The sequence below is a fragment of the Anopheles gambiae genome, chromosome X, assembly GCF_943734735.2.
Source record: "Anopheles gambiae chromosome X, idAnoGambNW_F1_1, whole genome shotgun sequence".
In the NCBI taxonomy this organism is placed as follows: domain Eukaryota; kingdom Metazoa; phylum Arthropoda; class Insecta; order Diptera; family Culicidae; genus Anopheles; species Anopheles gambiae.
Window position 1 is genome coordinate 197,438 of NC_064600.1, and position 23,158 is coordinate 220,595.

At 44.4% G+C, this 23,158-nt stretch overlaps 1 protein-coding gene across 2 annotated transcripts in view; it reads left to right on the forward strand.

Annotated features, from left to right (window-relative positions):
* Positions 1-256: 256 nt before the first annotated feature.
* Positions 257-23,158, forward strand: part of LOC1272261 (protein sevenless) — a 32,459-nt gene continuing 9,557 nt past the window's right edge. For both annotated transcript variants that reach the window (XM_061647048.1, XM_061647057.1), the window contains exons 1-5: positions 257-1,248; positions 15,918-15,980; positions 22,093-22,152; positions 22,241-22,585; positions 22,660-22,902. In XM_061647048.1, the coding sequence (XP_061503032.1) occupies positions 964-1,248; positions 15,918-15,980; positions 22,093-22,152; positions 22,241-22,585; positions 22,660-22,902 (996 nt within the window). In that variant the 5' untranslated portion in view covers positions 257-963. The remainder of the gene's footprint in view (positions 1,249-15,917; positions 15,981-22,092; positions 22,153-22,240; positions 22,586-22,659; positions 22,903-23,158) is intronic.

The window sequence follows — 23,158 nt, forward strand, 5'->3', positions numbered from 1 at the left end:
GTGCACGAGAGCGAAAGTAACAAAACAAACCGATTTGCCGATCGTGCTGAACATATTCGAAACTTTACTCCATTTCCAAATTCCAGCGGGGAAGCAATAACCTGACAACTGGCGTGAGCAAGTGCGAACGCTGGGAGAAAGATAGAAGGATAGCGAGAGAGAGGGAGAGGGATAGAGAAAGAGAGAGAGGGAGGGAGAGAGAGAGAGAAAGAGAGGATCGGTTGGTGCAGAACGCAAATGAACAATGCGTCCACTTTGGGAGCGAATATTCTGTCGGGAGCATTTCATTCGAGCAGTCGTAAGTGATCGAGCCAATTGCGCGCACGCTGCCGCTGTTCCGTATCCCGTGACGTGTGATCGTGTCGTTTTCTGATATTTTGCGGCAGCACGCGTTGTTCGGTATAACGATTTTATGTGTTTGAAAGATGATCTTGTAGTTTTATCGAGTCCAAACTATGCTTGGTTTATGTAGTTGAAAGAAAGAGCGTTCGAAGTGTTTTACCGTCAAGAATTTGGCATTCAAATTTAGAAGTGATTATTAACCAAGACAGTGGAGATAGCTTTTGTGGAAATGAATTTGTAACATATTTAGCAAGAATGTCCCAAGTGATTGTTTTTTTTGCTCGGTGATCGTTAACAGTTATGTGTATTGCAGTATAGCATGATATGCTTGATAAAAAAATGCAATTGCGATCAAAGTTGCTTTATTCCTTTATAAATAAGGCTTATTAACCAATCGAGCGATCGGAGTTAATCTAGTCAAAATAGGACTGACTGTAGGCGCTAGACAAACTCGGTGCAGCATAGGAGTGTCCTCTAGCTTAAAAGTGTAACTTCAACATCTGAAACGTGTGAAACATTGTTCTATACAAAGCTGGTGAGACTGTCGGGAGTGGTGAGTCGGAGAAATCGGGAAACTTGTCTTATCCCAATAATTACACCAGCAGTAGGCTAGGGAACGGAATGTCAAACACGTGGCCCCCGGGGCCAACCGGAACCGGAAGGGCCCGGAACCGTGGCGGTGTAGCTCTGCGCATCAATCAATGGGTTGCGGGGCACACGTCTACTGTCAACCGGTCGCTATCAACGGTGAAGCTGCTAGCATTAGTGGCAACGGTAGCTACCGTCCTCCTATCAACCGGCGTGGACGGATCAACCGTTCCGACGTCCGCCGAGCTTGGGGAGGATGACTACTCCGGCGCCATTCAGGATCTTGAGACGGGTTGCATCAACCGTTGTCCCGATCAGGTAGGTAAACATCTGGTCTGTTTCTCCGGGAGGTGCTGTAGATAGTTCACAACCTGGACCAACTATGGTGTAGAGTGAATTCAGCATTAAACATCAAATCAAAGCAGTTAGTAGCTAATTAATGCTTTATTTGTGCAAGGCTGCTTGTTTAGTTTTTTGTCAAATCTTATCCTTTGAAAGGTAATCAAAAATAAGTATTTTAATTTTAAAGGATGAGGCATAGATTTCTATGTAACAATTGTTGGTAAATTCTTGGAGCTACTATATTTTTTCTCACATCACTAGCCAAGGCAACATAAAGATGGCTCTAAATAATTAATGCAACCAAAGTTTAGAAGATGCTCAACAAGCTAAAAACGTCAAAGTTTAAAGCCCAACATGCTACAAACATGATAATTAATAGAACCATACACAAATGCGATGCTGCTTTGTTGTTGATTCTTTGCGCATTTAGCAACCCAACATATTAGCCATGTGCCAAATGTTACGGCTGTGTTCTTTTTACCAGAGCGGGAGCGATTCTTTAGCCCTCTGTCAAAATAATTCATATCAGCAACAATCCCCCGCCCTCCTCCAGAGCTTTCTCTAGCCCATTTTTGCATCGTCTTTTCCTTGCGAAAACGATTGCTTTTAATTACGTTCAATTCTATCTATCTTGATTATGCTTTGCTCTGGATGCAAAATCTCAAGGCTATCGTTCGGTTCCGTGACGAGAGGCACGGTAGCTTCGTTTTTAATAGTTTGCATTATGACGGCTTCAAATCAAGTCACCCGCATAATGTCATTTAAGTGTTAATGCGAATACAGTTCAAGATTTAACTGTTGATTTATATAACTAACTAAGCTCACCGATGAAGCTACACTAAGCTAAAAGTGGGTCTAGTAAATAAAATAACTTCCAGCTCCAAATATGCTAGCTGTACAGTGGGGCAGATGATGTGCCACACCAACGGTAGCAGGTAGTAGGAGTTCTGGCGTCAAATTGAACACCACTGGTACGGTTGGAAGAAGGGTCGACCGCCGCCGGTACCCATCACCAGCACACCAGGTCTCTGTGGATGCTGCTGTTGCTGATGGTGCTGCTGCCTAGCTTAGCCGCAGCTAATACACTCATAATGGAGGCAAAATTATAATACCAAACCCGCCTCCACGGTCATCCCCACGGTCCCACTTCCCGATCCCGTGTTGACCTTATCTGTGACAATTTGAGGTGCTGCCGTTTCACTACCGTGCTCGGTTGCGCCGCCGCAATCGGCCAGCGAACAATGATGGAGTCACCTTCCCCCTGGGCTCTCGGGTCCCCTTCATGCTTCACGCACTCACTCACGCATGCACACCAGCCCGGAAAAGGGAGGGTGGAGGATGGAAGAGAGAGAGAGAAAGAGAGGAGGGGGGGAGGGAGGAATTTTACGCTCGCCTACCGGAACCTGGGGCTGACCTGGAAAAATGATTGGTCACCATGCTCCAGTGCATGCGACGGTTCGCGCGCCGTATGCTTTTCGTTTTATTTTGTACCGCGCGCAACAATCCCTGGCATCTTCTGGCAAGGGTTATAGGGGAGAGTTCTTTCGCCAAAAGACGCACAAACGCGCTGCAAGTATAAGCGGGCAGCACGCACTTGTTGCTTTATATCGGATCGCAAATGGCAACTAGAAATCAGCGTGACATATGTTGCGCAAACTTTAGCACAACGGTTTTGATTGTTAACGCACGCAGCGTTTCCCGTTTTCACACCGGTTAGCATTAATTGATCGTTTCAATAAAAAAAAATACAAGTGTATGCAGTCCGAGAAATACAAAAACTATTCAAACAATGCTATCCCAAATCATCGTTTCTTCTTATGTGACGTAATGACAGTAGATGATCTAAATCTGCCATAACTACTCTTTGGCCAGAATATAAGTGAATTGATTGGTTTACCCATATAACCGGGTAAACAGTCTTGAGTATCAAGGACACGATCGATTCAAAATTTGAGCTTGTGACAGACATTCTGTTGATGAAATTCGGTGAACCACTGTTCTGACAGAAAATATGTCAAAAGTTTAGCCTAGAGCTTTTTGTATAACCCCATGTTATGGCGTCTTCTAGCAACAAAAATGCAATATTGTCTATTTTGTTGCTAGTAAATAGTATCCAATTGTTTAATTATGCTTGCAATTTCCTTGTTGTTTAATTTTTAATCTTTTAATCATAATAAAATATGTTTTGCGTTAGCACCATCCTCACAAATTTCTCGAGATGAAATCCTAAAACAAGCGTTAACAACATACAACATTTCAATCAACAGTCTACATTTGAATTTTATCACATTGAAGCAGCCAATGTTGACATCGAATGAAAATGGGTTGACAATATGGACGCATGTATTAGTAAGTCGTGGAAAATAGTGACATCGAAATGAAAGGTGTTGAGATCAATCAAAACGTTATTTATTCAATTGAAAACCCCTGTAGCCCATAACATGTTTTTCGCTATAGATAGAATGTCGGTTGCCAAATCAACCGGAAACAGGATTTGATGGTGAACCCTGAGTTATGTGAAAAAATCCTTTAACTCATGTAAGAATCTATTGATTAGGCTTTTTGAAGTTGGTTGAGCAGTAGGCAAGAAATGTTGTTTACATTTAATAAGAGACAAGAGCAAATGGGTCAAAACCATGACACAACATTGGGTAACTCGAAAGCCGCTAGAGGTAGGTTGACAATTAGTTGTTGTTGACAGATAGCCCAACATTTCTCTCTCAGTTCAACCCTAAAGTCAATCAGATGTATGAGTAAAACGACACTCAATCATTTAGCTGAACAATATTGTTTATTAAATATTAAATATTAAATATTGTTTATTAAATATTTATACCGTAAAGGATCAACTACAATGAAAAAAAAGTTAATATTCCAATGAGTTTGATCCAAGTACATCTTCATTAAATGGTCTGGCGGGCGGCTCAGGTTGAAGGCCCTCAAAGCCTGGTTTTAGACATATTATGTGGATTTTGGTGCAGTTAAATCTTTCCAAACTTGTTGCCTAATTTAGTGGTTGAGTTGTAATTGACAGAACGATCAGCGATGGAAATCTTTCGCAAATGTGCGGATGCAAATGCGTTCCATGCTATTTTCGATGGCTACCAGCACATAGTTTCGGTTTCTAATTGCGTACCCGTGCCCACGGTGTGTCATGCAACGGACGTTACTTACACAGCCAATTGAACGAAAAACGATTTTCCTTTTTTTGGTTCTTTCTTCTTATCTAGAACATGGCGGGTAACGGCTATAGGCCCGTTCGGGGCAAATAATCGGGAAGAGATAGACCGAGCTAGAGTGAGAGCTAGATTCATCTTTTTTTGCTTTGTTTTATTGAAGCGCTTGCCTCCAAAATCGAAATTATTCCCGCGCCAAGTGTCTCTTGGCCTGGCCCGCGTGAGGCCGTAAGTCTAATCGTCTTCCCTTTAGTGATTAGATAGTGTTTGTTTTAATACGGCCTCCCTGTTGGCACTCGTGGTGCTTTCCACCGTTGCTAATCAGTGAACTACGTTGCAGAGGAAGGCCGGCGAGACCCATGACGATGTGGAGAAGAAGCTACGGGAGGGAAGAGGGATGGTGTTTTAAAAAGGTAAATATAAAAAAAACCATCCCATGTAAAAGGTAGCACAAACACTCTACAAGGTATTCCAGGGATTGGTGGGCTCGGAAGGGTTTGTCGCCGGATGAGGTAGAGCATGGCAATGGCGAGAAAATGTTGTGCGCCGTGTACGAACCACTGGTAATACTGACAACGACGCTACTATAAAAAAAACGAAAGTATGCTGCTGTTCCGCAAATATTTCCTCCGCCGTCGATGCCGTTCAATAGAAACAGGAATAGGAGGTAGGAAACAACCAAACCCAGACTGTTTTTGTCTGACTGCCGGAGTGGTCGGTTCACTGTTAGTATTTTTGCTTCAAAGTAGATACTGTTTCATTAAGAAAGGCAAAACATTAAACTTCTGAACCTCATGAATCCCAATGCATACATTTTCAAACATGAAAAATGTTTCAAATTCAAAATGTTTAATGTCTCTTTTTGACACGGTTTAAATCATAGGTGTTAAAAAACGAAGCGGAAAAATAATTCAATGCCGAACACGTTAAAGCCTTTTGGTTGTACTTTAGCTGTTGCCAAAAAATGTGTCTTTTTATTCCGCCAGTTCGTTTGTAAATAACGCTCTGGCTAATCTTGCGAGTCTTTTTATACTATTTCCTTAAAAATATTCTCTCTTTTTCCCATCTCTTTTCCTCTCTCACCAATTCCTAACGCATATGTCGACAGGTCGTTGGAACCATCCTATTTTGCTGTTGTAAGCTTTCAACAATAGGACTTAGTATATTCGCGATTTCCATAGTCCTACACATTGTTATTATTATTATTATTATATTACTATATTACTTCTTGTAATAGTATTATTCTGGAAGGAATGGCAAACAACATAGATAATCTGAATAGCAAACATTTAAATTATGAGTTTTTATAATTGCAACTATTTTCTTTATTCTTATTGTTATTCTTTGATTATTAATTTATTTTTTAAAGCAGACAAAGATGCATTTGAGTACATTTTCAAGATAAAGATTGTAAGAATATACATTATAGCTGGGATCAAAATATTATTTGAAAGCTTTTCCATAAATGCAAATACTAAAAGAACAAGATATATGTAGGTAATATGGAAGATTAATTTCAAATGTAAGTTAAGCACGCACTGCAATATACTGTGAAATACTAGCGTTGCCGCTTTAATTTTAATTACTTGGTTCTTTTCTGGACTTGGTGGACTAAGGCCGGATTTTCTATTCAAATTTTCTTGCTCATAATGTTGTTCGAAACATGTAAAAACCAATATCAATTCACTCTCTCATGATATTTTTGTTACATGCATGATACTTTACTGTAATAATAGGAAAGCGAATTCACTGTACCAGCACAAGGAATCTGTTACAAAAGCGTTAAACTATGGGTTGAAAAATGGAATTAATGTTAAATTTTAATTGACACCATATTTTTATCCCGGTGTTTGTATGAGGTGCTTCCACTGTACATTAGGATTGTTGCTCGCGGGTGCACCCGAAAAGCCGGTGGCTAGCCTTTTCCCTGTTGTCTTGCCTCTTTTGCTGCTGCTGCTGCTGCTATCTCGAGCGTCCTTTTCGTTACGTTCCTTTCGTCAAGTGCGCTCAAGAGTGCTGCTTCGGTGCATTTGCCTTTGTAACCGCTCGAGGCACCGGGACGGTTCGCCTGCAATCGACAGTGCGCAGCTCACTTTATGGCGCGATTTGACACCCTCACGCGCCGATTAGTGTCGCTGCTTTGGTCTTTGGTAGGCTGGCAGGCTGGTTTCCAAAGAATGGTTGAGAAGTTTTGGTTACAGTAGAAGGAGTGTCAGCTAGGCTTGAGCACAACGGAAGATACTGTTGGGATGGGCCATCCGCTCCAGAACCGCAAGAACACATCTCCGAGGGCGCAACGTTACCGTTACCGCAACACTGTTTATTGTCATCCCTTTACGGGACCGTATCGAACGCAACCTAATTGATCTGCAGGCACTTTAACACCCTTTAGACCAACTGAGGCCCCGTCAGACAGACAGTTCAATTTAGATTTTTATGACAGTTTCCCTATACTTCATGATGCAGCACGGTCAGGACTTTTGCTCCTGGAATTTTAGAAAAAAAAAAAATCAACACCACACTGCTACCGATAATGGGTGAACCGTGCCGTCATAAACCGCCAAGGTTTATCAGCCTTCTGCGCCCGGACGCCCAAGACGCAGTACATCATTTTTTGGGCGATTGAAATTGTGACCCCACGGGGTAGCACGGTTCACCATTTTTGTCGTAAAATGCTGGCAAGCCATAAAACACGAGCTTATGCTCATTAAATTTAGCGAGAAATGTAGCAATTAACCGAAAACTTTCCCACTGCATAGAGCATAGACTTAATTAAATTCCATATTGTGCAATCTAGCGAAACGGATGGACACGAGTGCGACAACACTTGCCCGGAAACACTTGTGCCCCCCGGTAGTGTGGTCTACGATAACCTATCGTTCCAAAATCAAAATTTCGTATGCCAATGCGTTCGTCGCTTACCTCATCCCCGGCTCCCGGTAGATCACAGCATAGCTGCAGCGAAAGAGTAATTCGCTGGTAATACTGACGCAGTCATTGTTCCATTAGTTTTTGTTGTTTTTTATTTGTTTTTATTATTTAGGGGTCGAACGGATGGAACCAGCATCCTCCACTACCAGTACAATTGAAAAAATGATCTTTCATTTCGATTGCGATAGGCGTGAGGGGGGCTGGAAGTATCTCTCTGATTGGCTCGCCGAGTAATTTGCGTACAGTGCCGAATACAACAGTTGTCGCAACGTTTCGCGTGTCGCGATACTCGTCAATGGCCAATTACTGGACCATTTGCAATGGAGGGATTATATGCGGTTGAAAAAAAAAAGAGAGCCAGATAGTGAGAGATAGAGACAGTAAGCGGGCACATGAAAAATGTAAAAATAATAAAACAACTTCAAACGCTGGGATGGAAAATTGTAAGCGCGTTCTAAGCGGCGATGTAAGTGGAATGACACTGCCCACTGACCATCCTCGCGATGGATAGTTGACCAGCGTGGACCAAAACTTTTGAGGGGAACGGGAGGGACAATCTTTTGGATCTTTTTTTATACATTCAGTCTTTTTCACTCTTGCTCTCTCTCTCTTTCTCTCTCTCTCTCGCTCTCTTTCTCTCTCTCTCTCTCGTCTCTCTTTCCGTACAGACCCTGAAAAAAACAGGAAGCCTACATCCGGCAGTTATTTAATCATTATTGTTGCAGTTTTTTCGACATACACTTTTTGCTGCGGTCGCTACCGTTGCCCGCCATTACGGTGGCGGCGGTTCGAAGGGTTCCCGGGCTAAATTATGTGCGTGTTGAAGGTTTTGGTGCTTAGTGATACAGAGTATGGATTTGGGTTTAGCTGAGACTTCTCTAACACATTTCTATATATTCTATGCTGATGTCGTTTTCTTTCGTTTAGAATGGTTTGGTTTGACCCCGCAATGGCCTCATGATATAGTTGATATAGGTGCGAGCAACACACAACATGCGCTATGGTCCTTGCCATTTTTATGTGTGATAGAACAGCATGTAGCGTTACGCAGGAGAATATTTTCCTTACACGCTGACGAGCCAAAGAAGACGGCATGAGCAAGGCTCCCAACCGTGTCATGCGCTTGATTTCCGCATCAGCAGCAACTCACAACACTGGAACTTTTAGAGCTCTTATCCCGCCTTCCCGCTCGCAGGAAATGCATCCTGAGCAAGAAAAAAAGCCGATTGCGCTCTCTCACCGCTCGCACAGCGGATAGGAGTTAACGTGGAATGCTAGCTAGTAATTTACTTACATCCACAAACAACGCATGCTGCTGGCTCAGGGCCAGTAAACTCTGAGCCCAAGCAATAACAAAAAACACTCGCGTCGCACGCAAACGCTCGCCGGATTTCGATTTCGACCATCATCGCCCTATCGCTCAGGCCGGACCGCGCCACAACTCATTATGCTCGTTCGCGTCCGACCCACCACGATAGAGCCACTGATCGTAATTGGTTGCTTAGTTCGATGTGTCTGACGCCTTATCGTACTCGTCGGGTTTCAAAATACCTCCTTCCTTCCCTACGCTGCTGGGCGTAAGGGCATCGGAAACAGACGCACCATGAAGCTCTCGGGTTCTCGGGGTACTCGAACAACCCCCCGCTATCGCGCTGACTCGCGATGACCTGTGCAACCCCTTCAAGTTGTCAAGTCAGGCAGCGCGCGCCGTGATTCCGGCAATCCTTCCCGGCTCGGAGGTATGAATCCTGTCGATCCTCCGCTAAGATTTATGCTTTCTTTTGCACGCCCTAGGGCATTTGTGGAGAAAAAAAAACAAACATACAAACACAGACACGATTCTGGTCAAACGTCTCGCGTCCCCGTAAAACCGGCTAGAGTTACTTTTGTTTTGGACCGGTGTCTCTGCGAGCCGTAACCGCGCCAGATTTGTTTCACGATAAGTCCTGATGCAGCTGGAACGTGGAGCTACGCCTTAGGTAGGAGGCTGTGCCAAGGTAAGCCTGAACTCGTGAACGAAGCGCCGGTACTATTATCAACGGGCAAGTACAACCAACCGGCCCCGGTATCAGCACGGTTCAGCTAAGCTTGTCAGCTCGGCTGTCAGGTTGGCCGTTGCAGTACTTCACAAAATTCCGAAGCGTGGAAGCCTCGTCTCGTATCAATGCGGGGGTTTCGGGGTTGTGTGTAGTGCGTTAGCGCATCAACGCTTTCATGCACGGGATGGAACAGGTTTACTTGTGTGTGTCATGTTTATGGCAGCTTCTTGTTGAACGTCGCGACGCAACACAAACCACCGTAACATTGCGCAAAGGTGATGCGTCGACGCATTGTTGGTGTGGTTCATGTGGGGAGGTATGTTTAGTCGCCATCCAGTCAAAGTGGAGCGTGACACCGGAACAATACACTAAACAAACTTCCACCCACTACCATGTACTCCACCTGTATCTCCTGGGGTTTGCTTCGTTCGATGTATGCAGAACGCCTCTGCTCTGGAGGGGAAGGGGGCAGCCATTTGTTATTGTAATGTGGATCTGCAATCGGGTAAGATCAAATAGGAGATCATAGTCGTTCCGGTACGCTGCCTCTCAGCCACAGGCTGCGGATGGTTCTGCATTCTGTATAGGGTCGCCTCCATGAATCGCCACTCTGAGTATCGCATTCTTCCTGTTTGCTTGTGTGTTGCGGAGATGAGCGACGAGCAATCCAGAGCTTATGTCAGCGAGAGAGAGAGAGATAGAGAGAGAGAGATAGAGAGAGAGATAAAAAAGGAGAGAAAGAACGTAATAGATGAGCGAGCAGAGAGCACTGACAGAGAGATAAACAAGAATTAAACCGACTAGTACACGCTGCTGGAAGTTCCTGCTAGAGAGATGAGGCAATGAAGCACAATTCGTTTGGGTGATTTTTTTGAATGAACGCAAGCGATTAGTCGCAGCCTCGTGAGCCAGTAAGAGGCAGTGACCACACGAATACAGTGGTGACAAAGGCCGCCGGCTCGTTCACATTGGCCGTAAAAAGGACACACTACGGCACGGCACAGCACACAGTGTCCCCTCGGAGGGTTTAGTGCCCGCGGAATGCACGCAGAAGAAGTTGCAAATTGAGTTCATGGAAATCTCAATCAAACACTGTTGTCAGAAAAGACACATCGAACCGGCTGGCTGTTGCCTTATGTTGCGTTTTCAGCTTATGTTGCGTTAGAGCTTATGTTGCGTTTTCAGGACATAGTTGGTGTTTGTGTATTGTAAGTCTGTGTATTCTTCTGGATCTCGATCCTAACGAAATTTCGATCATGAGCGAACTGCGTCGTCATCGATACCACCACTTGGTGGTTGAACGCTTTCTAACCGCAAAACCGGATTTAGGCACCGGACAGTGTGTGTGTGCTACCTGTTCCGATGATTTCCCAGGAGTATTAAAGCACGTCCTCCCAGGGTCCAAGATATACATTACAAATTTATTGGGTTCATCCTTGAAAGTTATCTCATCATCTCTCACTCTCTCTCTCTCTCTCTCTCTCTCTCTCTCTCTCTCTCTCTCTCTCGCCTTCATCCATACAAGTCATGCTAAAGGTTCGGAATGCGCTTGCAATCAAGTAAAGGTCGCTAAAAATAAGCACCCCAGTACCCCAGCGCAACCACTCGGTGTGTGTGAAAGTTTTATTTCCTAGCAGGTCCTATTTCATTTTTCATCTCCAACCCAACCCCTGAAACCACAATACCTCAGCGCTTCTGATCGACAATACAATTAGGAGTGCCATCGAGACAGCACGGGGGTGATTAGAAGCCAATGACTTGGGTCGCCAACATATACTAACCCAGCTTCAGAGACTCCTCATTCTTCAGAAGATCAACGGCGGCGTTGTCGAGAGCGACAAAATCGACACGAGGCAAAAATGTTTGCAAATATTTCCTACCGCGTGGCGTGGCTGGCCGTTGCTTATTAAATACACTGGCAGGGAAGGTGAAGGAACCATGCATCACGGGTTTTTTTTTCTTCTTTTTATTTTGTGCCCACACTGCCCCCTGCCCAGCCGACATGTTATCTTTTTTCAGAAGGGGGAGGAGTGGTTACTGCACACCATCTTACGGTTTTTACGTGCGTTTCTTTTTTAACGCGTTTTGTCTAATTTAATCTATAAATAATGGGCCATATCTTGCGGGTTCGGGGGAGAGGGGGAGTGATTGGGCAGGTTGGGCTGGGAATGGTTGCACATTTCTGGCAGATCTTTCTTCCTTCCATCTTCCCTAGAGGAACTTCCCTGGTACCGGCGAAGAACAAGTACAATAGAACGGAGAGAAACAATCAGCATCGTGACAAATTCCCCCTTCGTTAGAAAGGCGCGTTAAATGGGCAAACGGGAGGTGGTGGGAAGGGCAAAAAATGCGCAAAAGGGGGGTAAAAATGCATAAACTGTGTCGAAAAGGTTGTGTTGGCCACATTTATTTTTCACACTCCTTACTCCCACTGTTCTTGCTTCCGTTTGACCCGCTGCTCCTAGTTCACTGCAAGTGACGCAAGAGTCACAGTTTGGGACGCAAAAATGTCACCGACATGCCGCAAAGAATGGATCGGGGAAGAAAACCCGCGAGGCGAAGCGAACCCGAACAATAATAATTTGCGAAAAATTCGCACTATGCAATGGGCGGGATGCTATCGCGAGCTGTCTATCCGCAGCCAATGACAACAGATTGCCTGAGGAATTGTGGGCGCATTCTTCGCTATTTCTAAATACCAGGTCAAAGCAACCAACCAGACCAGACCCATCGGCATGCCCGAGAGTTGTAAGTGGTGATGCTTATGACGTGCTGCTTTTTTCTGTTACTTACTCTCTTGACTGGGGCCACCGACTGACAAACTTGACAGCTTGTCGGGATGATCTGGCAAGAATTGGTTGAATTCCAGCTGAATTTGGTAACTTTTCGCATGTGTAAAAAAACAAGACTACCTTGGCTACGTTGTTGCAGTTTGGATTGCGAGCTGTCTATCCGCAGCCAATGACAACAGATTGCCTGAGGAATTGTGGGCGCATTCTTCGCTATTTCTAAATACCAGGTCAAAGCAACCAACCAGACCAGACCCATCGGCATGCCCGAGAGTTGTAAGTGGTGATGCTTATGACGTGCTGCTTTTTTCTGTTACTTACTCTCTTGACTGGGGCCACCGACTGACAAACTTGACAGCTTGTCGGGATGATCTGGCAAGAATTGGTTGAATTCCAGCTGAATTTGGTAACTTTTCGCGTGTGTAAAAAAACAAGACTACCTTGGCTACGTTGTTGCAGTTTGGATTTGTTTTGTTGGTACGATACACAAACGAAAGAGAGAGCAACATCTGAAGTTGACAGTGGTGGACCCCAGAATATAGTACCCTTCTCCCCCCACCCCCACTGAGACCGGAAGGTTTAGTTTAGGGGCTCAATTAGAATTTATAACGCATGGGCGCGCTCCAGCAAACGCCAACTCGCCGCGTCAATCCGCGCTTATGCACGGTTGAGGAGGGCGCAAGAGCGGGACAAGATAAAGAACGAGAAAGTGCAACAGAGACAGATCGCTACAAATGCATACCGCACACTCCTCGACCGCCTGAAAGCTTTTCCCATTCCGACTGTTATTCCTGTACGGTTCTCCCCCTTTTTTGCTAGTGTTTTGTGCTATGTTTGGTCTTCCCATCTCAGTGTCCACTATAATTACGTTGTGTTTTCATTATTTGGATGTGTTTTGTTAGCTTCCTCTTTGTTCTTGTTTTATTAAATTTAATTTTACACTTAACTGTGTGAGTTTTTTGTTATAACCCTTTCGGGTTCAAGGTGCTGGGCAGTTGTTATTTTTTTTTTATTTATATTACTTTTCACCTTGATCAGGAATTTGAAATCTTTACACTGATAGAACAATATACGATGTCTACCTTTTTCACACTTGGTATATAAATGTGTTTGTTTGTTTGTTTTATCAAATTAAAACAAACTTTTTCCATTTTATAGCTGTCACTTTCAAGGTTTCTTTCTCTCTCTCTCTCTCTCTCTCTCTCACTCTCTCTCTCTCCCTCTCTCTCTCTCTCTCTCTCTCTCTCTCTCTGTTTGTTTCCGGCTTCCGGGGAGCTCCCTGGCTGACCGGCACCGCGGAACGTAAATCAGGAACGAAGCCCTAATGCCGACCGCGTTGCCGGAATTGGGACGAATTGGCCGGTCGGCCAATCATAATAAATTAAGCCCAGGACGCGAGATACAGTCACAGGGCAGCAAAAGGGACGCTGAGAGGGGGAAGAAGGGGGGCGTGGTGGGAGGTATCCTCGAAAGACTATACGAATATAATCTCGTCCCTTATACGTAGTCTGTGTGAAGCCTTTCTCGGTTGATAGTTGATTTTTTGTGTTTCCATTGTTTTTTTACGATTCTTCTGCCAGTACCTCCTCACCCCCTGATCTGATCATAACATGATTTTTAGGTGCATTAGGTTCTATTTATTTTCTGATTTTTGTCTGATCCCTTTTGGAATGTTGTATGGTTTTGCTTTTGTGTTGTTATTTCCCTCGTAGCAAACTAAAGCAAACTAAAGGCTTGACAAGGATTTAAATGGCTGTTGGGTACGGTCAAGCGGTTGGGTTTGAATATGGCTTGTTTTTGTTGTTGGTTTTGTAACACTGATCAGATCATGTTTCACCGTTCGTTCATGAGTTTTAAGGATCAAAATGCAAGGGAACAACACATAAGAGTGATCTTTTGAAGCCTCCCACTGTTCTCGATTGTCTCACTCTCTCCCTCTCTCTTTCTCTATCTCTCTCTCTCTCTCTCTCTCTTTCTCTATCTCTCTCACTCTCTCTCTCTCTCGCTGCGTTACTCGATGTGGCTAGGGACGATTTTTCTCAATTTGTATTAATGATGTGTGGCCTGGGCCCTAAGATGACCAGGGGCAGCATTACAGTAAAAGGGAGCAGGGTAGGAAAGTTACAAACAAAAAACACTGAATGAAGAGGTAATAATGAAACGATGGCAAGTGCAGCCCGAGAGAGGACATGGAGGTACTGCACCTCCGGAAGCCGGCACATTTCCGGTGCTGTAATGAATGTGGACGCAACTTGCAAGTGCAGTAAACGCCACCAGCATCGTTACCAAGCGAAAGTTGACCTTTTTTTTCCTCAATTTGTTAACGCATTTGCTTGGACGCTTGTGGCATATGATCACGGGAGAGAGAGAGAGAGAGAGAGAGAGAGAGAGAGAGAAATAGAGCGTACTTTTAGCAGCAATTGTGGCTGAGACAATCCCTAACGCTAGTATGACAATGCTGTACTTTAGGTTTGGAATTATTTTTACTAATCAGTCTTCCACAGAGTCGCAATGGTGCTTGCATGTTCCACGTATCTCCGAATATCGTTATAACTGTAAGTGGGAATAAAACAAGTTCTCTGAAAACATTTTTTTTCCCAAAATGTATCAACTACTTCAAAGATTAATTAATTATTGTCTTTGAAGATATAATGTCGTGCGCGTAATGCATCGTAATCCAACATCATCTATTCTATTATTTATAATATTTCAAACACTATAGGGCAAGTTCTAAAACATTGTGCACATAATTGGAAACCCAGTTACAGTCAAAAAGACAGATAATCTACCTGACCGTTACGGGCAATTACAAATTTCTAACCGAGGCGCCATGGTCCTATCCCAACACAGCGGGAGAGTTCCAAACGCTTGAACCCATTTCTAAAGTCCACCACATAGACATATAGCCACTGAAACACTTGAGGCACTTGTCCGGTTGCGTAAACAAGATGCGCGCCCAAATAAGGGACCATAGGGCGACACACTTCAGTGGCGCAAGGCGACGAACACAAACCAGAATTTTATTACCGATGCCCCGATGGTTAGCCGGACGTTCTCCAGGCATATGCATACGCAAGTGCATGACGGAAGATCGGTTGTTTGTAAACAATCCTTTGAGTGCTATTTCTTACGCTAAACAATCTGGCTAGAGGGATTCCGACCAATAGATTCTGTTACCCACAACTTGAGATGCGCGATTATCGTCAGCATGTTTGTTGAACGGTTCGCCCCTTTTGTTTTTTACGACCGTTGCACGAGGCAGCGTCTTTGTCCTTGCAAGACGTCATGTTTCTGTCCCTTGAGTGTCTAAAAATCATACAAGCATCTCTATACAACTATTCAGAATCGCGCATATCACAAATCAGAAAATTAGCCTCGCTCTAATTCAGAGCTGTCAAATTGGCCGCCACAAGCCAAATCTATCTATCGGTGTGGCGCTTCGACAGTAAATGTTCGTCAATTCCGAACACCTGAAATCTGAAGAGATGTACAACTTTGCAGATTTTTCTACTATTTGTCAGACCATTCATTGTTATAAAACCTTGTAATATTTACTATTTATAATATAACTAGATTGCGGCCCGTGCTACTATTTTAAGTAGCATTTTGGCCCGCTTAGTCAAATGAGTTTGACATCGCTGCTCTAATCCTTTGCTAATTCTTTCATTTCATGTTCTCGGCATTGCGAATCGCTTGACGATCACGACCAGAATCAAACGAGCTTCACCGAGCATATCGATGCCAGCTGTGGTAATGATTGCTACATCAAACAGGTAAGTAGACAACAGGTTTCCCTGGAACTCCATCGGGCACCCTTCGTTCACGCTCAATGTTCGCTCGTGTTGTACGTTGTCATTCCTCATAACTCATCTCACTCAACCGGTGTGCGCGGAGGAGCGCGCAATTGGAGGGGAAATTGTGGCAGGATTGGCTAATGTAAAGGTAAAACTGAACGGATGCATCCTGACCTGCAGTCAACTGGGCCCATGTTAAGCCCCATCGAAAAAACAACCCTCAGAAAAGAGGACAAAAACTCATTATGAAATCTGTTCGTCACACCGGTTGCGCACTAACCCTTTCTAGCGCAAGCCCCGAGAAGTCAAGCATGGTTCCGCATTTCTGGCGAAAGCAGAGGAGCAGAATTCATGTGTTCTGCAATTCTGAGTGCGGGAACATGATGTGGGAACAAGTTGGGCCCGCTCAACTGCGTGTGGATGCATGCATGGAACATAATGGTTTACTGTAGCGAAATGAGCAGCTTGCTTTCGATGTTGTGTATCGTTGTTGTGTGTTACTTGTATGTGAATCAGCTGCTTATCTAAATAATTTATTGCAAACACTTTATCATCAACTGATTTAAACAGGAAATAATCTTAAATCTTATTCTCCGATTATAATTGAAAATAGATGAAATTTTGATCGCAGGACAAGAAGAACTTACTTCGAATTTCTAACACATCCCACAGTGATCTGTAGCAATTAGTTCAAACAAAGAACTTCCAGCTACAATTGTCTCATTCTCTGTGTCATCGGATCCTCGAGACCAGCAACCATACGCTGGATGGAAAATTTTCTTTTCTTAGCATTTCGAATTGTGTTTATTGCGTCTCGAGAACAAATAATAATCACGTTCCAACATGATCGTTGCGGCAAATGTTTGGGTTTATTTGTGGGCAATTAGCAAATGGTACATATTTCCTGCAATATCTTGCCTTTGTACAAACAAACGACGGATGCTCGTAAAACTAAATCCGTGCTGGCCCTGCTGCAACCAACTGTGCGGTCGAATGATGGGACCACCAAGTGCATTAGATTATCTCCGCGGTAGATATCAGCGCATTGGATGCTGCATTCCGAATAAAGTGGCCTGGCTTCAAAAAAAAAAAAAATGAAAACTGCAGTCACATGAGCGATGCACACGCTTGGCGGTTTGTTTATCGTCGCGCTGAGCGCTCGTAATCTTTGATGGCTTTTTAATTACGCTCAATTATCGTCGCCTGCAAGGCGTGAACCGAAGCTGCTGCTGCCTGTTTATTTTATATGCATATTTTTCGAGTGTAAATAATACCACCAACGATCCTGGTAAAGTGTGGTCCGAATGCTCTCGGAAGCATTCACTGCTTTGTTTTGATACACAAATATAGATATTGGACACCTCTTCATCAGGATGACATCAACGGGAGGGAATGATGTCTTGGAATGTTTTTCCACCCTGCCAGTAAACAAGCCTTTCTTTCTGCCCGAGCTGCCTAAGCTGCACCGAGGCAATGACTATTTTATGATTCTGACACGTGTAAAGTGTAGCAAATCTACACTTGAAAGCCGAATAGAAATAGATGTCTCATATCCGGTAGAACACGGCATACAAATGTGTTCCTTTGTAAACGAAAATGTTGAACCGCACCAAAACCATTGCGGTGAGGCACCGAGGGTACCCAAAAACACCCATCTGGTACGATTATTTGTTAGCATGTCTAATTTGCTGTGTTACATTTGAGCGAGATCGAACTTATTCTTCTCTACGAAGATACGCTGCCCCTTCAACAAAGACGTCGTAGTGATGTAATGTGTCACCGCGGACCATCGCCATCAGCTGAGCATAACGGAAAGGGCAGGACGGGGAATCAGCTTCCAACACACTTCTGCTTTTTTATGTTGGCCTTCCTCAAACCACGTGCCGGACAGATGATGCGCCAGCACTAGGCTGGTTTGCAGTTCGAGAATAGGGCTTATTGGTTTCGATGGCTCCAGCCAGGCCCCAGCTGTGGACAGTTCTCGCAGTGGGGTTGTTAGAATTCAAGTCATCTAAAACCACCAATATACGCATCTTCACATTCCATGGCTGTTTGAAATAAGCGAGGGTTTTTTGGTAGCAATATTTCACGTTCGCAACTGTGGTGCTGATTCGGCGGGAAGTATTAAGGGTGGTTTAGCAACCATAACAACTTCTTCGAAGTCGTGCGATTGATGGGTTTCCTCAACCAAAGTGGTTAAAATAGCCGCGAATTCAGACACCCTGTGATATCTTTACACATCCAGAAGTTGGTACTATTTGATAAGGTTCATGACGCGTCAATAGCTTCATCCATTTCAAAGACACCGTTCACGTCAACGTTCCCCGTAGCTGACGTGCCGTGCGATCGGCCGCTACTACCGTATCTTGATCTACAGTAGTTTATCTATATTGTGGTTTAAGCGGGTTGGTTCCCACAGCACCATCACTACGACACATCTGTTTGGAGAGGGGGCTGGAAGCCGCCACCGTCGAAAGCTTGACAAATGCTCCGCCATTGGGTTTGACCTTTTGACAGTGTCCGGGGCCTCGTCGGCGCGGTGTTAGTTATGTTTGTCAATATGTGTTTGTAAGGCACAAATAAAAATCCAATATTGGGGCCCTTCACGATTCTAGTCAGTTTTTTGTATGGAGTTTGACAGTAGGAGGCTGAAATAATGTAAACACTCCATACAAAACCACACAAAAAACTAGCCTGCGATTTTCAGTCTAGAAAATTTTAGCCTAAAAGCTAGAATTAGATTCGAGTACCTGCTCGAAAACACGGTGTTGTTTACATTTATCCCAAGGTGCATTAAAGAGATCAGGTGGTGGAATCTAGAATCAAAGTGTAGGTGGTCTCATTGTATGTTTTTTAAAACCAAATTTGAATATCACTTTTTGACGGGATGAGTGAAAACTTTTGTTCAAACAAGCTTTCTTGAAGCTTGACGAATACTCAAAACACTCTTAAAATCTTCGTTCAGAAACAGAAGCGATAAAAATCAGCCTTCAAAATTCATACACCTAGGGATAAGCCCACCTGTATATTATATTCACTTAGATAGCTGCTCGAAAACTGCTATACAATGCAAACAGCTGATAGGCTGAAATTTCAGCCTACCAACTTACAACGGAAAGGGCCCCATTGTAGGGTTGGTCAACAACAACCCATCAGACACAAGATGACACATAAAAATCAATTTTAGTTCATGTCGGAACCAGATCAATCTCTGCCACGACTATCGACCTGTGTTGAATTTGTAGAATCATTTTCAAACATTTGAAGTAACCTTTTTGCGGTAATAATAACACACCACCCATGCAAGCCCTGCATTGTACATAAAGAACATGTGGTCGATTAGAGGAATATCGATATCACACGACGCAACACACTCGGAGTTGCGAAGTAGTTGCTTCCCACGTGGTGCACGGCTGGAGGAACGTTTTCACGATCACGGTTTATCTCATCCGTTGCTTGAGACTTTGACTAAGCCTTGCTAAGCCTTTGTATATCACTATCCTTTTTTCGACGACTTGAAGGGAACGCATAAACCCTCCAATAGTGCTTTTTTCAAGATTGGGCTCTCGGTACCTATGCATGTACTTACGGTGCTTTCACTCAGCCACCTCGATCGGACAATGCTACACACACACGCACACAAATCAATTGAAAACTTTGCCTGGATTCCCGGCCACTTTACGCCCGCCATCTAGCGGGTGCGCACTCTTATGTTCCTCCCCCTTTGTGCTAACGATGCACTTCCTGCGATTGTTTCGTACATATATTTTCGCACTTATTATGCGTTTGCGCCGTGGTGGTGACGGCTATGGTGTGTATGTGTACGCGGTGTATTCGTAAGGGTGTTTGTGTTTTTTTCCTACAGTTTCGATTTTATTGGCGGTACTAATCTCGCTTCTTTCAAGTCTCAATCCCGACTTTTCAAATGGTTAATAGCAAACGGAAGGAAGATAAGTAGAAGGGAAATGAGAGAATAAAATGTGTGTGCGTGCGTGCGTGTTTTTTGTAACGTTTTACAATAATTGCCTTTATTAAAGGCGTGCATTATGAGTGAACATTAAACAGCCAGCATTGCGCACGCATGTATCATAACAGCAGATAGTAGATTGTGCCAGAGTCAATCTCTCTCTCTCTCTCTCTTCTCTTTCTCTCTCTTTTGTCTCTCTCTCTCTCTCTTTCTCTTTGTGTCGATCTGAACTCTATCTCACTCTTTCCTTCTATCACTCTTCAAAATGGTCAAAACCTTCACGGACAACCGGACGCTGCCTTGGCGGCACGAGAACAGCAAATGGGCCAATGGGTTGAAAATCTCGCCGCCGACGAGGCAAGTTCAGTTCCTAGCGAGGTGGGTCAAAGATCGCCTGCTTCGAGAAGACGTGTCCGGTCCCGGTACAGTAGGATCCTAAGCGAACGAATCTTGTTGAAAAACCGAGGGGCACTGCTGGGAAATATCATTTTCGTTGATGACCGCTCCCGAGCGGTCCTATCAGCTGGAAGAAATCTTTAATTAGAGGAAGCAGATCCGTTCTTTTAATCATTTTTGTTTATCCCCTGCGTGCCCTCTTCCTCTATGTAAAGCAAGTTCTCTCGATCGGATGATTGTTTTGAACAGAAAAAACAAGTCTTCAATCTTTTTTATGAGGCAGACGTGCGAAATGTGCTCTTTGATGATTACAAGTAAATTTAAATTGATTTACGTAAATAATATATCCAGGAATATATGTGCAAAACTTAAAAGGTAATCCTGACAAAAGAAACGCACAATACATAAAAGTAGTAAAAATCTTTATTTGTGTACAGTGATATACATTTACCTAAGACGTAGTCTCTTAAACATGAACTGTTCTGCAACATGAATTTTGTCTTTTCACTATAAATGGTGAACGTTCACAAGGTCTGAAGACTGAGCAAAAAATCGATTTGAGAAACTTTCGAGAATCGCTAGGAATGTTGATGATGTAGCGATCGGTTATCCGAAATAAAAGTAATTATGCTTTTTGATTACCGGTAATTGCACTGGAAACTGTTTTCAATGTTTTTGATTTGGGAAGTTATAGAGAAATGTAACATCAAATATGTTTTCTTATGATTCACTAAATCAAGCATGATCAAGTGATATGATATTACAAAAAATAACAATGGCCACGGAACTTTTTCAACTCCTGGACTTTTTCCGCGCGGCCCCGAGGTTTAACATGGATTTTTTTTTATCGATTACGATCAAAAGAGGCCAAAGTTGCTACCTGGATATCCCATACCAATGCGTTGATTTATTTTCGCTTAGATGAATATGTCTCTAAGCTCTTTTGAAGAATCATCTTAAAACCAATTCAGTGTATCTCGGTAAGGAAGTATAAAAAGCCAGCACAAATACACGATATGAACGTCACATTCAGGAAGAAGTCCTACGAGAAAAAGGACTTCATTGAAATGGCAACTTCAAGAGCAATAGGACCTGGCCGTTACTTCTGAAAACTCGCGTCATAAAGCGTTCATGATCCAGGTTCTTCGACATTGCGAATATGGAAGATATGGTTTTAAGAACATTTCGTGACCCAACAACATCAATTTCGAAACGAAATACTCTTCACACTGCTCCCTCCACCCCAATCTTACTTAACTTCATCCCGAAGTCGCCCCCCGGCTTTCTACGGGAATAAAAATCCCAACCGGATTTTTGTACAGCGGGCAAAAGATGCGGCCTTGCGCATCACACGCGCTACCGCCTGCTAGAAAGCAGAGAGAGAATCAGCTTCTCTCTTTTGTCCCTCTCACAGTATCAAATCAAAAAGGTGGACAAATTCAACAACGCAAGACCCTGACGGCGCGATCGTGCTGGTCCGCCCGCGCTTTCCGGGTCGAATTAAGCGGCCGCACCAGGGGACGGATGGTAGTAGATGTGCCAGGGTTCAAGCAAGCAAGTGCCTGTTGGGCCATTAAATCTATTAACGGTTGCGGGATGATTGTAACCTCAGCCAAACCCGCCCCCCCCCCCAACTTCACCCCTACTGGCACGTTCCAACGCCATCCCCTCTTCGCTCCTCCACCTCACGTTACCGCTTCTCCGATGTTCCGTTTCTTCGTCTTCCAGTGTACAACGGGCTGCCGGCAGTGGGAGCTTGCCTTAGAGTCGAGCTGCCAGCATGCGTGTGTAAGTATTCGAACGGATTTTTGTTTCGGTAGCTCCTCACTCACTCACTCACTCACATCGAATGATCTCTGTTTGCGGTCCCCATCAGAACGTCAGCGACCAGGAGCTGCTGGAGGCCCGCGAATGGTCTTGCATTGCTGGCTGCAATGATGGGCTGAGTCGGTACTTTCGGTGGCTGAAGGCCGAGATCGGGACGCCTCATGCACCGGCCCTCGTGGCGGATAGCTTGACCGCGACAGCACTCGCGCTGGAGTGGGAGGTGCCGGAGCGGTTGGTGCGGTTGGCCCGGCACCGCAACCGGGGGCCCCGCAGCTATCTCGTCCAGTGGCGGTACGAGGAGGTGGCCGGCGACTGGAAGTACTACCGCAACCAGAGCATGGGTGACAGCTCGACCGTGCGTGTCGACAACCTGCAGCCCTACACCAAGTACCGGGTAAGGTGTTGACGTTACCTCATCCTTTGTAACGTCTTCCGTAACAGATTCTTGCTATTTTCGGTTTTCCACAGTTCCGTGTAGCACTGCTACTATCGCCCCACCACGACCAGGTACTGACGTCCGAGCAGAGTGTCATCATCAGCACGTTACCGTCCGGGGTTCCTACTTCGGAGCCCACCATCGTGAGGGCCGTTGCCGTCGACCATTCGCGCATATCCATCTCGTGGGAGCCGGGACCTTTTCCCAACGGCCCCGTATTGTCATACGTGCTGCAAATCAAAGACCTTCATCCGATAGGCTACAGTGCGCTCAAGGTGCTGCCCGGTTTCATGCACTATTATTGTTTACATACTGAGCATTTCGAGTTTCTAGTTCGGGGGAATTTCCAGGGATTGGGGACTTCTTTATAATGCCTCCGAAGGCTTTTTATGCTACTGCTACTATCACTACTCTTACGTTCTTGAAGTTGGTTTGGCTTTGGAGTTTGGCTTTGGAGTTTGGAGATACGCACGACCCACTCTGCCTTCTTTCCCGTACTATGTGCTTTTCTTGATCTATCACATACGCATC